General features: G+C 39.2%; 1 protein-coding gene across 3 annotated transcripts in view; it reads right to left on the bottom strand.

Moving 5' to 3' along the window:
• Positions 1–455: 455 nt before the first annotated feature.
• The window catches only part of pdzrn3b (PDZ domain containing RING finger 3b), a 77,846-nt gene continuing 63,121 nt past the window's right edge, over positions 456–15,180 (bottom strand). For 2 of the 3 annotated variants that reach the window (XM_057338887.1, XM_057338888.1), the window contains 7 exons: positions 6,183–6,436; positions 5,387–5,474; positions 4,467–4,565; positions 4,296–4,358; positions 4,097–4,198; positions 3,893–4,009; positions 456–2,749 (listed from right to left, as the gene is read on the bottom strand). In XM_057338887.1, the coding sequence (XP_057194870.1) occupies positions 1,253–2,749; positions 3,893–4,009; positions 4,097–4,198; positions 4,296–4,358; positions 4,467–4,565; positions 5,387–5,474; positions 6,183–6,436 (2,220 nt within the window). In that variant the 3' untranslated portion in view covers positions 456–1,252. The remainder of the gene's footprint in view (positions 2,750–3,892; positions 4,010–4,096; positions 4,199–4,295; positions 4,359–4,466; positions 4,566–5,386; positions 5,475–6,182; positions 6,437–15,180) is intronic. The other variant, XR_008963284.1, reaches the window with a different exon arrangement.

Here is a 15,180-nt window from a genome sequence, read left to right as displayed (position 1 = left end):
AGTTGATCCTAAGAAAAGGTCTAACATCATTTGTTCGCCAATGTCACTTGGTTTAATATTTCTTTTTTATCTAATGCAACAAAACGCATTCACATTTTTTGAGGCCAGAAAAAGACTCCCAGCGTGCTACAGCTAGTTACTGCAGCTGTGGCATAGCAGACCTTTCTGTGTGATTGTAATGAGACAGAGGTCTGTTCACTGACCTGAGCTCTATGTTTCAGAGTAACACACAGCTGGGGACAGATAAGCAGAAACAGAGGCCCGCTTGGGTCAGTGGCCCCGGGGTCGAGTGGTCAGTGAAGTGTGGATCCCACTCACACACAACCCCCCGATAGACATCCACAGAAACACACACATATATATCTGCAGAGACTATTATTAAACCTTTTGTTTCTCTGAAGAAATGCCTTGCTATGGCTTCAAAAGGGGTGCAAATAAAAAGCGTACCACAAACATTTTGAAAGCTCATCAAATATAAAACAATAATTTATTATTTCTCTCATTGTACAGACATCAAATTGAGTTTCTAACTAATGATTTGTTAAACTGTATTATCTTGCTGCCGTACAACTGAAACCTATACAAGAGGCTTTTTGTCTACAGACAATGAAACAGACATTAATACAAACAGATTAGATTTCAATAAATGGTTTCGCTTCTATGCGCGTCTAATGTAACAGATGGAACATACAGTGGCTGTTTGAACAATGAATTTGAGAAAAACAGCACCTTTTGTGTAAATCTGTAAAACGACGTTAGTTTTGTAAAAAAAAAAAAACACAAAACAACTTCAAAGCATACAAAACACCAGTCAAAAACTCTGCGATGACCATGAAGCTAAATATTTGGATTACTTTAATAAGCAATATGTATGCATAAAAAAGTAAAATACTGTAGAATTTTACTTGCTGGAACAAAAGGAAAATAAAATAAAAATGCTGATGGTTGTTTATGGCACTCTGTCCTTGAGCTGTTTACCTGTAAAAGAACATGAAAGGTTATGATTCACTTCTTGTATAGAATATTAAATACCTCAAGCTCCAAAAAGAAGTGAAAAATAAGAAAAGACGCTCGCAGTCACTTTTACAAACCCAGCATCCTATTCAACCTCCACTGTACCTTCTGGCGAACGACAAAGTTCCTTCAAGACATTCGTATTTCCTATTTACAAATGTTGCCGCATTGAACGAGGCAGGATTGTCTACCCCAATCGGTAGTGTCTTATATATACAACATGTTACACGAAGCATGCCTACACCGTGGTCACCGACAGTAGCGAGTTGTACACCCGCGTCCCATCGGGAGACTTTGTACCGTGGGTCAACAGTTCCTGGATGGTCATCCAGTTGTCAAAGATTTTCTTATTCCGCTTTTTCATCATCTTTTTGTGACTCAGTTCAATGATGTTCACTTCCTTCTTATCATCTACGATTCCACCTTGCTCCTTAAGACAGACCATACGACTCTGCTTCATGAATTCCCTCCTTTGACGCTGCTCTTTGGCCCGGACGGCGTGCTGCTTGCGCTCCTCCTTGCTCCAGTAGCGCCCCATTTTCAGTTCGCTGACGGCATCGTCGTCCGTGGTCATTCCGCTGCGCTCCTCTCGGATCCGTAGGGCCCGCTCTTTTAGGAGCTTGTCCCGGATAGGACGCTTGGTGATGTAACGCGTCCCGTCGCTGCGGATCTTGACCTTCCATTCCATCTTGGGTCCCAAGTCGGCCGAAGCGACAGGGTCCCGGCACATGCTCGCCAAACTCATCTGGCTTTGGGCGTACTCCACTGACTTTTGTTGGATGAGTTGCATGTAGCTCTGGTAGTGTTGGGCGTGTGCTGGGATGTGGGCGTGCTTGTAGGGTGAATGGCGGCTCGGTTTGCGTTCTTTGATTTCAGGCTGGCTTGAAGCATCGAACTCTTTCGATGGAGTTGAGCGAGTACTCCTGCTGGGGCTGCACGCCTCTTGGACCGGTGACAGTAGGGGCTTTAAAATTCTGTTGGCGCCGCTACTCGCTCCTGCTTCCGGCTGGTTTTCGGTTCCACGCCGCAGGGAGTTATCGGGGGAGAGCTCTAGCGTAAGCGGCGTGCTGCGGCAACTTTCTCCAGTGTTGTATGCGCTGGAGCTGTCCTTGTCGGACTTCTCCGGGAGTTCGCTAATGTCGGCCAGCTCGTGGCGTCTGGCGTCCACGCTGGTGTTGTAGTTGCGGAACCCACTGTTGTGCAGCATCCAGGACTGTTCGCGGCACTGCTCGCGCAGCTGTTGCATGCGATGCGCTCTTACTATGCTCAGGCACTCCAGCTCGATAGTGCGAAGCTCCTCGTTCAGAAGCTCCAGTTCTTTGTCCACGCCTTCCTCTCCCCCGCCAGCCACGCCTCCAGCAGGCCAAAACAAACTCTGCTGCGGGCTTCTGCTGCTCTGCACCTGGCACTTGAGTTCCAGCAACTCGCGAAATCGCTCACACTCGTCCGCAGGAAAGTCTCCCAGGAAGTCAGCATCCGGGTAGTCGGCGGAGATGAAGGACTCGCTGCTGAAAGGTAAGTCGCCGCTGCCCAGGGTGTCCTGACTATAAGCAAGTCTGCGTCGGCTGCCTAGCGTGGTGGAGGCGCTGGTCTGGTCATCTGCCAGGTTCTCCTGCTCAGAGCTCTCGTCATTCCGAGTGCTGTCGTCCGTGCGGCCCAGTCCGCTGTCCTTCTCATGGTGGTGGGATAGAAGCGTTGCGGTATCTGTAGTACCTCCATCTTCTTCATGTTTCTTCTGTGGTGAAAAACAAGTGTGAATTGTCATTTACTCTGATTTTAAATACTTCACATTACACATAATTCAGATTATGGACTAATTACTTCTGGTATGTTTTTAGTTTTACAGATGTTTAAGCTTTAATGACTATTGGGTTTTAAATGTTTGTAAAAAATAATATTAACTGACTTAGTCAAACCTAATGATTTTTATAGACTGTTTCATCGGACACATGCGCCTGGGCTGAGGTAAACTTCAGGTATGTGTTTGGTTAGCGGCCTGGGTAGAGGCTAGTAAAATAACAATTTATTTTATTTTTTATTTATATTATTATTATTAATTCATATTAATAATGTTTATGTTGTTGCCGCTGAAACGTCTATAAAGGTCATTTTATTTATTTTATTAATAATTTTGTTAGTAATAAATAAAGTATATTAATATTAAACGATCAATTAATTTTTATTTTTTATATTTAGTGATTAGTTCAATTAATTTGTAGTTATAATTGATTAAAAACTTTAAACTTTTTTCTTCCATTTTATTTTTATTTTTTATTCTTAAACCCGTCTCTCACCATGAACAGCCACAGAAGCTTAGAGTTGAAAAAGATATGTTTAATATTCATTTTTCATAATTCTAAAAACTGTAAGACTACGTTTAGATTTGTTTGTTTTAATTTAAAACTTGATCTGTATATCAGTTTTCACAATATTTTAACATAAGTATCTATTACTGTATATCAACCATTAAGAATACAGTATTTTTTATTTATTTTCTAGCTGCAATCCATAACTTTTGTCTCTACATTGCCATCTTTGTTTGAAACATAAAACTGAAGGTACTTTATATACTTACCTATTTTTACTTCATGTCAAATGATGTCAAAATTACATTTTCCATGAAATGTCATGAATCAGTCTTACAAGCTTACTTTTGCGAATCAGGCAGAGGTTTTATACGTACTTTCTAATTTTGATTATTTTTAACCAAACAAAAGTTTTGGATTGCAGCTGTAAACTAGCCATACTTTTTTATTTTGAACTAAAGTCCAGGCAGTACGTGTTGAACAGCTCAGTGATGAACACTGAAATTATGATTGACATTGTGGCTGTTGCATTATGACATGCTGAGTTTGACATTTTGATGGATGTGCTGTACCTGCTGGAGCATGCTTGCGGTGAACTGCATAGCCTGATGATGCTGCTGCTCCAACATATCCATGTGGAGGTCATCTAGATAATCGTTCCTGTCATCATCCATCCATCCTTCATCCAACTACAACAACAAGAGCAGGAGAAATACTATCAGCTGTCCTTTAATGTTAGTAAGAAGCAACTGTGATATGTAACTTGGTTTCCTCACCTGTATCTCTGGCCGAGCCAACAGGAGACAGACATTCGGGTGTTCTTCACTGGTTAAAAGAGCAACGGCCTCCTCGCGATTCTGGATCTCAATGCCATTGATCTGAATTGTGGATGGGGGTGGAGCTTTGCTTAGACAAATATGACTTCATATCAGTCGGACACTAATTGATGTCATTTGTTATAATAATGAAGCAAACCTGGATGATTCGATCGCCCTCGCGGATTCGTCCGTCTTTTGCAGCGATGCTGTTGGGATCAATCTGCGCAATGAGGAAAATTGGTGAGTGAGAGTGCAAAGCTGCCAAATTACATCTGTTTGGCTAATAATTCATGAAACCATAAAACATACGGCAGACACATTTACTTACCTCGCTGACATAGATTCCCGTCTCATCTTCATCATCGGTTCTGTAACACACGGTTAACCCCAACTTATCATGAATATTAGTCCTGTATAAATCCACTTCCTGAATAGAGAGAAAAGAAATGATTAGAAATTGCAGCTTTATTAAATGGTTATTTTTTCCTATGAGATCAGTTTGCTCAATTTAAGTCCGTATACACAATAACTTCCCAAGTTGGGAAAATTGTGGTGTGCTGCAAGCCGGTTTGTTTATTACATAACGCGATCATGTACGTCTGCTAGCACTGAACTACGGACCTCCAAAATCAAAGATTAGCGTATTTCTACCTCTTTTGTCCTTGAAGTGCAAAAGACAACATTAATCAGGGGTAAACAAGGCAGGGGGCTTGCATTGGTCTGTGCTTTCGTCCCATCCCAGTCATTGATCTCTGTCTACTAACCCCCCCACGGCAGCTCCTGAAGGCCCTCGGGCTGTACAAGAGGTCGTGGAAAGTGCTGCGTGCTAAGCATCTGCCGCTATAAGTCACCGAACTTCATCTCTTTATGGACTCGGCCTCATAACTCTCCGTCCGCCCTTGTAATTATAACCTAATCCGTCTATGCTTAAACGTACACGATCAGATCCATCACGCCAGCCGGTCTTCTATTTCAAACCCATCCAATTATCATCTCTCGCCGATGTGCAAGTCAATGAGGGGGTAAATAATGATATCAGCGTCTGGCATCTATTCGAGGGAACCCGGCTAGTCGATATCGGTCCTGACCACTTCAGTGCCTCTGAGGTTAGAGAGGGTACAGTTGGTCAATTCACAGATTGGAGACGGTTAGCCAGGAGAAGACTGGCGTCACTGGGGTAGATGTACACCTCAATGCCTGTTTTGCGGCGGATGGATGGATGGGGAAATGGAAGAATGTGTGTATTACCTCATATTCCAGCTCCTCTCTCTCTATCTCATGCTGCATGCCCTCTAGGAAATCATTGGGGTCGAAGTACTCATGACCAGCAGAGTGTCTGCAAAACATAAAACCACACCATAAAAAATGTTTTATAAAAGGACTGTAAGAGCCCGAGGGCAACAGTAACGTTTTTAACACTGGACATAATTCAAAGACGCTATTAAAAAATCTACTTGGCATTTTTTGGGCAACATGTGTGTGCCAAAAACTCAACAATTAAAAGACATTTAATTAGACTAAATTATAATAATGAATAACACAAGAAATCAGGGTGTCACAACCAACCCGTTGTGTGTAAAGCAAAAGTTTAAATGGAACCTACAGCACAATACTGGTCAAAAACCATTCGGCTTCAAAAATCAATTCACCCTTAAAAAGGATGTAAAAACACTCAGATGTTTACTTTATCCAAATTGCAAACACCATTAGAAATAAGATATAAACAATGCTCTTTTAAATTCAGTTACGCTGAAAAACAAACAAACAAAAAAATCAATAATCTCAGGCAATTTTCTATTTTAAATGGAGACAAGTACCCTGTGGACACACACATAAGAGATAAGAAACCTCAGATGGAAGATGGAAATTCAGATGAATGAAAGCAGTGTTATTCTGTGTTGTGCTTTGGGCCAAAACCTTTGCCAGTGTAACAAATATATTAAAGTCTAGTTGTGCTGGTGAACCAAAACAACATCTTCCCTAACTCCACTACCTGAAATTTCTTGAGTCTGCATTCTGATTGGTCTATTGAGCTGTCACTCACCCTTCTGGCATCAGGTATTGCTCGAGGACATCCACAGGTGTGGAGGAGGCAGGTAGCTTGCTTAGGGCCATGATATGTTGGAAGGTGATATCCGTCTGGGTGCTGATGTCCATTAGCTGAGCGTCTCCGTTCGGGCATGCGGGTTTGGGCCTGGGTGCCCTGCGTAGAACCTGTACCATGATGGGTTCTTTAGCAGTGCGGAAGGCCTCCACTGCCTGGTCGTGTGTCACCTTGGATAGGTCCTTGCCATTGACCTGATGAAACAAACAGACATAACATAAAAGTTAAAACCGATATTAGCTTCAACATGTTCTGAGTTAGAAAATGACCAAAACATTTATATTTATTTTATAGAGTTATTTCATATGTAATGGTGGTGGTTGGTAAAGATTTTACCTAAGCTTTTACAATTTCACATTTTTCAAAATGTAAAGAATTTAAACATACCAACATGCTAACAAACACTCCGAATACCTTAACAAACCATAGCAATGCCTTGGCAACCACCCACAAACCCTGAGCATCATAGCCACAGATACACATGCAAGCATCTCTTGCATTTCGCAAGACCTTGTAAATAAAAACTACTCTACCGTAAACAGTAAAACCACACTGTGATTAAAAATTCCTTGAAATGAAGAACCGAGAGCGTCAAAGCATTAAAACCAGCCGTTAAAACCGAATAAAGCCTCTGAAATGCTTTCTGGGGTCAGAGCTCACTCTGCAAAAAACAAGAACATAAATTAGAAAGCGCTCTATTGCGAACTAATCAAGGTCATTACATAAACTCAAAGGGGGGGAACTTATTTAGTTAAGTAATTTAGCGGCGAGGCCACCCTGGAAGACGGCGGGTGCGGTTTGTTAACATTAGGAAATGAGTATAAGCTTCAGGGCAAAAACATTGACACAACAATTAAGAGCGGAGTTCTGCTGATGAGGGTGGAAGGAATGAGAAACAAGAGGTTTCAAGCAATCTTTGAGTGCATGAGGTCAGAGTTTCCAAAAATAGACACGTGAAACAAAACAGTATTGAAGTCGCATTTACAAAATTACAATTGATTCCTGACAGAAAATACTGTGGTTGTACTACACTACCACATTACTTTTATATTGTACTAAATGATTCGGCAAAGTGAAAAATCTCACACCGGCCATTAAATGGACCTTACTTTATATTGACATTTTTCATATACTGTAGCAGATTTCATCCATTTTATCCAAAGTGACTTCAAATGAGGAATACAACAAAGACTAATGTTGTTCTAAATCCAAAAGCTCTTTAATTTAATTGGTATTTAATTGTAAGTGTGAGACAAAATATTACTCATAAAAGCTGGTGTTTACAATGTGGTGTTTCAGGCACAGACCAAACAAAACATCCAGTACAAGTGTTCTGGAAAATGTTAGGCTGATGTGTAGCTAAACCTCATTACGATGTACAAAGCACGACAGTCTATGTTAGCGTGACTGCTAACAGGGTGTTTGACCTTGAGTGAACCATCTCTCTTATCTCAGAGCTTACAGGGCTTTACCCTCAATACTCGTCTCAACACACAGCATTTCCCATTTGCTCATTTTTGATTCCTAGATGAGAAACAGCTTTGATAGGATCAGTGCTTCAGGCATTCACATCTAAGCAAAAGATGATGATGAAATTCACGCGATAATAAGAATTTGTGTGACACAATGGTTGATAATGAACAAATTTGAGTAAATGTTACACAAATGTGTGCACACATATATTTGAACATATTCTCTTTAGTGAAGCCAATTTCTTCTAGAACAATGTTTTTTTACAATAATTAAATAGACCCTAGGCCCAATCCCATCTCTACCCATTACCCCTACACTTTCTCGATTCTCTTTTGGTTGGAGGGGTAGGGGTAAGGGCCATATAGCCCTTCGAACGAAGATTTTTCGGGACCTCACTTCAAACAAAGGGGTGAGAAATTTTCCAACACAGCTGCTCATGCGAGTATAATGTAAGCCTTTATTTTGGCTTTAATAAGGATTTAAACAACAAATAATCATCTTGTTTATGTTCAATTTAATGTTATGTTCAGTTTTTTGTCTTGAATACTTGAAACGTAACGTTATATAAAAAGTCGCTAAATTTGGCGTAACGCATTACTGATTGCACGATAGAACCGCAACATATACAACTGCAAAAAAGTAATTGTAACCAGGGCCATCTCCGGAATGCAATCACGAACCGGGGGAAGCAGAACACACTATGCGGCGAACAGACCGGGTTGTCTGTTTGCGATCGCCCTCCGATTCCCCGCCCGGACTGAGGGAGAGATCCACAGAATGCGATCACAAACACCGGGTTAATCAAAATGCGCTCCGCCTTCCCCGGCCCGCTTGCGACCGCACTCCGGAGAAGGCGAATGGAGGGGTGTACGGTGAGCTGCTTTTGACAAAAAAGTTCAGGGTCACTTTTTAGGCTGTGTTCCATGAAACTGATAACTGGGTCTAGCAACACTGGAACACTTCCGTTTTTTTAATGTATTATTTTGTTTTAAATCTTACACATATAATCAAATCTAAAAGATATTCGTTTAACATTTTGATTTCATTCTGTCGGTTGTGTTAAAACGTTTGTGCAGTGTTAAAAATGTGAAACTGGAAGTTCTGAACCAGTGTTGGACCAGCATTGTTATGTCTTCTAAAGCGGTCAATAAAGCTTTTTTCAATTGAAACATTTTGGCCATCCTATTAGGTGTGTCACAATATACCAGTATTGACAATAACCCTTATGTTAAAAACCATGATTATCATGTTAACATACAGTGTTAATTCTACACATATGACAATATTGTTGCCTTGAGAACAAAAACTGGTTATAAACTCTCTCTCTCTCTATACAATCTACACTCAAATTGTACGTGCGAATTGTTGGCCAGAAAAGGAGAAAACACAAAATAAACAAAAAGAAAGATGAATTTAAATAGATATTGCGATAATATTGTTATAGCGGATTATTCTGGTTGTGATACCCGTAAAGCGAAAATCTGATTTTGTGACAGCCCTACATCCCATATTTTTGTACTTTCTATAAAAATCAATTGTGAGAAATATAAAGGTTGTAATTCACAGGCTGTTGGATTCTCAGATTTTCAGACAGGCAGAAATGAGGGCACACTTGGGAGCTGTGTATTTCACCATTAAAGAAGGAATATGCTAACCAATAACAAAAAAGCATCAAAACTAATCTCAGCATGAGGGGAAACTGTAATATCCAATGACTCCGCATTCTCAAACATCCAATGGTAGGATGGAATTACTTTTAATGTCCTAAAACCATATTACCACCATGATACGCCAAAGTACTGTATTCAAATATTCATGTGTTAGCATGGTACATACCACAAAACATTCATTGGTAAGGATGCTAATAGAGTTATCATAATAGTTATCATTTTTGGTGTAAACGGCCTTTACCATTATACAATGTTGTGTACCCAAAATCATTATTTTGTATCTAAATATTTCTGTAGTACTTATTTGTACAATAAATCAATAAAACTGTTTATAGGATCTTTGGAAATTCTTATTCAAATTGGTCATTTTAATTAGTTCCTATAGCTGTATTTCTATATAGATTTCCAGTCAGAACAACAATCTAACACTATCATCCCTTTCTCTATCGCCTGCTTCTCAGACATGAGTGTGTAGGAATCCCGCTCCTCCTTGTAGCCCGTGACCCCGAAACAAAGCCCCGACCCTGGTAACGTTCTGCTCGACTGGCCCTCCACTGGGTTTTCCAGCCTAAAGGAGGAGGCCCTGGGTCCCCATTCACTCATGTCACCTCTGACACAGCCTGTAACCGCCTCACTGAGGAGCAACACACCAGAACGCTGCAAAGGGAGTATCTTTACCCTCTGTTTAACACAGACCCACTGGGACGGCCAATCACTGCTGACACATGCGCTCTTCCATTAGGGTTCCATTGACCGACAGAAACAATATTGACACAGAACATAGAAAGACACAGTTTGAAAAGTCAAGTCCGAAGCGTCAACAATATGTCTAACTTAAAACAACATCAGCTATAGATTTGACCTCACAGCGCATTTTATAAGGGATCGCTTTAGAATACTTGATTCTGATTGGTCGGTTGAAAAAGCAATTCCAATAGGATTTAACATCCCACCAGTAGAATCCATCACATACCAGTAGAACCATTACAGTTTCCATTAAAACCAATACAAATCCCTATAAAACCATTAAAACCATTACAACTTCCTTAATGGTTTCTATGGTTTTTTTCAGCAGGGCAATAGAATCAATCACATGCCAGTAGAACCATTACAGTTTCCATTAAAACCAATACGAATCCCTTTAAACCCATTATAATTTCTTTAATGGTTTCAATTCCCTCCCTGCATGTTGAAAAAAAACCCTGCTGAAAAAAACAATAGAACCCCAACAGAAACCATTACAGAAATTCTAATGGTTTACAATAAAATACCATTATGAACCATTAGATTTTTCCATTAAAACCATTACAAAATGCCTTTTTGTAGTGTGTATTGGGCATTATTCCAGTAGGATTTAACATCCCACCAATAGAATCCATCACATACCAGTTGAACCATTACAGTTTCCATTAAAACCAATACAAATCCCTTTAGAACCAATAAAACCATTATAACTTCTTTAATGGTTTCTATTGATTTTTTCAGGAGGGCTGAAAAAAACAATAGAAACCATTAAAAAAGTTATGATGTTATAATGGTTTTAAAGGGATTTGTACTGGTTTTAATGGAAACTGTAATGGTTCAACTGGTATGTGATGGATTCTATTGGTGGGATGTTAAATCCTACTGGAATAATGCCCAAAACACACTACAAAAAGGAATTTTTTAATACCCTGCTGAAAAAAACAATAGAACCCCAACAGAAACCATTACAGAAATTCTAATGGTTTACAATAAAATACCATTATGAACCATTACCAAAATGCCTTTTTGTAGTGTGTATTGGGCATTATTCCAGTAGGATTCAACATCCCACCACTAGAATCCATCACACACCAGTAGACACCATTACAGTTTCCATTTAAACCAATACAAATCCCTTTAAAACCAAAAAAACCATTATAACGTCTTTAATGGTTTCTATTGATTTTTTCAGCAGGGAACACAGAAACCCCAAAGAAATCATCACAGAAATTCTAATGGTTTATATTAGAATACCCCTACAACCCAATAGCTTTTTCCATTAAAACCATTACAAAATTCCTTTTGGTAGTGTGTTTTGGGCACTATTCCAGTAGGATTGAACATTCCACCAATAGAATCCATCACATACCAGTAGACACCAGTTTCCATTAAAACCAATATAAATCCCTTTAAAACCATTAAATCCATTAGAATTTCTATAATGGTTTCTATAATTTTTTACAACAGGGAACTTTTGATGTTTGACAGACAGAGTTTAAGCTTGACAGTTTATTACCAGAATCCCTCAAAGAACATACTCACTATGTGTGAGTCGTTTCCATAGATTTAATTCCTCTTTTCTTCCAAACCTAACAGCCCTGAAAAGCAGCGACACAGTTTGGCATAGCTTGTATTGGTCTTTCAATGTGTATGTATGTGTGTTATTTCGTTCAGGATCAGGCAGAAAGACCTCATGTGAAGGCTGAAGAAAGAACAAGGTTTCTTTGGCTGACTAAAACACAGCAACGTTTATACGTGGCGGCATGCCGTCTCAGCGTGGATTAAGCCGCAAACAGAGGAAAACTAACGCCTGTGATAAACATGGATGCCTGCGAAGAGATGCTGCTGTTTACCCTCTCTTAATCCTGTTTAAGCATGAGACCTTCTGTTATCCAGTGAGGATCAATAGTGAGAAGCTAAATCACTTCCTTCACGCTTCCTGAGTTCCTGTTTTCCTCCATAATGAGTTATCTGTCACTTTTTGCTGGAGAAAAAAATACACTTCTTCACTTTCCCACAGTTACAGATTCAGATGTTAAAGGGACAGTTCACTCAAAAATGTCATAATTTCCTTATCCTCATGTCATTTCAAATTCGTATGACTTACTTTCTTCTGCAGAACACGAAAGAAGATATTCTGAAGAATGTTGGTAAGCAAACAACATAGGACCCCATTGACTTCCATTGTATGGACAGTAAACCACTGAAACATTTCTCAAAATATCTTCTTTTGTGTCCAACAAAGAAAATAGTCATGTACAGGTTTTGAACAATATGAGGGTGAATAAATGGTGAAAGAATTTCCTTTTTTTTGGTGAACTATCCCTTTAACTATCCCCTTTAACCTTACTATCATTGACATTCATAACCAGTCAACAGTTCCAGCAGGTTCAAACTTTCCTGTTATCATGTTTAATTCATGACTCAACACGGACACCAGGGAAGCATGTAGCTATTCAACCACCAACGTGCGCACACACTCCATTTATACTGTTAATCATGTCCCATCACATCCTAAAGAATAGCGAATCTCCCGAGTGGAACCCTGTTGTCAGTTGGAAATGCTAATTGCGATTTAGCCTCGTAACATCGGGTCTATTAATGTAATGACTTTGAATGAAGTCATCAGGAGATAAAGGTTGCCGTGCTTTTGTTTCACTGATCCCTTCATATAATTATAAGACAGTAAAAAGAAGTTGATCCCAGTCAGCAGACAAAACGAAAAAAGAGCTCCGAGCCAAAGCAGACATAATAACGCCGAAAACAAAAACAGTCGGGACATGTAATCTGGTCTTATTTTATTTTAATTGAGGAAAATCTGATGCATCTGAGCAAACAAAGCTGTCTGTAAAAAGATGCAGTCGCACCTGTGTTTGTCTGTCCCCGTACAACACACACTTCTGTGCTTGACTTATGAAGACTAATGATCTAACAATGCTTATATATTCATAGTCTGTCGCGAGCCACAGTGATCTATGCATCATGTCATTATATTAACGTGATGCAGTAACAATATCACACAGCCTATGTCTGACCTAACTCAATTTATCTTTATATTATGAAAGCAAATTGTGTTAATGCCAGACTTCATTTATGTCAGATTATTCATAAGGCATAAATAAAAAGTGGTAGGTTTCTACATACAGAACATTAATGCATGATGCGTTGGTTCCACATGCAAAATCTGTTCCAAAAAATCATCTTGGCAACATAGGCTAATGCCACACTATGATCTTTTTTTTTGCCAAATTTTAAAGCAACACAGCGTATATTTTCTCAATAAGGCATGAAAATACATATATGGCCATTTCAGTCCAGTGTCTGATGAATTTGAACAAAATTAAACCTCAGGAGTGACAATTATCACATAAGAAAAACCTCAGAACTTTTCCTAAATACACGTATACATATTACTTAAAAATGAATATAAAGTTGTTTTCTTAGCAGTATTTGAGGTCTGAAAAAATACAGAGCATCTTTTCTGTTTTTTGACCCGTTTCCCCAGTTTTAATTTTCTGCTAATTAATGCAAATGGAAACAATATTTTTATTTGAAATTTGGGAGAAATATTGTTAGTAGCTTACAGAATTAAACAAAAATGATCATTTTACCTAAACACATACCTATAAATATACTGTATATACATAATCATCCTGGCAACATAATGGCAACTAATTTTAGCCACATTTTGAAGCAACACTGCATATAATTTGTCAACAAGGCATAAAAACAATTACATGCAAATAGAAAAAATATTTTTATTTGAAATTTGGTAGAAATATTGTTAATTGTTTACAGAATTAAACAAAAATCATAATTTTACCTAAACACATACCTATAAATATATATACATAATATAAAACATGTTATCTCTTAAACGTGTCTGGTTATGTCTACAAGGAGCTTAAATAGTCCATGTTATGTCTTTATCTTTCCCATTTACTATGTCAATCAATATTATGTCCATAACATTTGTTGTCCATATTGACATGTTATGTCTGTGTTCCATCTATATCATGTGACTTACATATCTGTCATGTTCCATCCATGATGTCTCCAGAATGACTGCTGGCCACCTGCTATAGTGTCAAGCAGCTGTGTCGACACAGAAGAGAGGACCTGAGGGTGATTTAGCTGACTAGACTGTGCTTTGCCATTTCTCTAAGGTGCGAACGAACTGTTTCCTTTGGTGTTGCACTTCCGAAACACTTTGTGATTGTGAAAGCAGCTTCATTAAAGAAACATAACTTCTGTCATTTATTTACCCCCAAGATGTTCAAAACCTGTATATGACTCTTTCTTCTGTGGAACAAAAAAGAAGATATTTTGAGAAATGTGTGAGTGGTTTTGTTTCCATACAATGGAAGTCAATGGAGGATAATGTTGTTTGGAGGATAATGTCATGTTCGGCAGAAGAAAGAAACTCATGCAGGTTTGGAATGAGATGAAGATGAGTTAATGATGAATTAGCATTTTCGGGTGAACTTTCTTTACTTATCTTCGCTTACTTTTGGTTGAATTTATAAATACAGCTGGAGACAGAACTTTACCACAGGAAAAAAAGAAATTCAGCTTTAAATTCATTTACAGTATGTACATTTCAGACAGCTTTGAAAAACAGGTAAAAATTGCCAATGATGGAAAATCCTAAATGCATTATCTAGCATTTATTCATGACTAACCTAATCTGAGTGCAAGTTTTACCTGCCTGACTCTATTTTCATACTCTAATTATAAAGAAAGTCTCATACGTGGTGCAGACAGGCGCCGCGACCATTACCGACCACTTCTAGTAAGATTAGGAGCCACAAGGCTGTCAAAAACCGTCTCCACCGGTCATCCAACATCGGGTCTCATCAGGGACAAAGGAGCCTCCATCTCCCCATGGTGCATGTCTGTCCCGCTTTGAAGCCGAGAGCATCGAGTTCAGCACAGTTAGAGACAGATCAAGTTTACTCAGGGACGGCCAGCCGTACTTGCGCCGAATCCTATCTCGCTTCTAATTATTTTAACTGAAGGGGAAAATGACCCTCTCTCGACCTGCAGGTTTG

This window comes from Triplophysa rosa, linkage group LG7 (genome assembly GCF_024868665.1).
Source record: "Triplophysa rosa linkage group LG7, Trosa_1v2, whole genome shotgun sequence".
Classification (NCBI taxonomy): domain Eukaryota; kingdom Metazoa; phylum Chordata; class Actinopteri; order Cypriniformes; family Nemacheilidae; genus Triplophysa; species Triplophysa rosa.
This window is presented reverse-complemented; position numbering and strand designations above follow the sequence as displayed.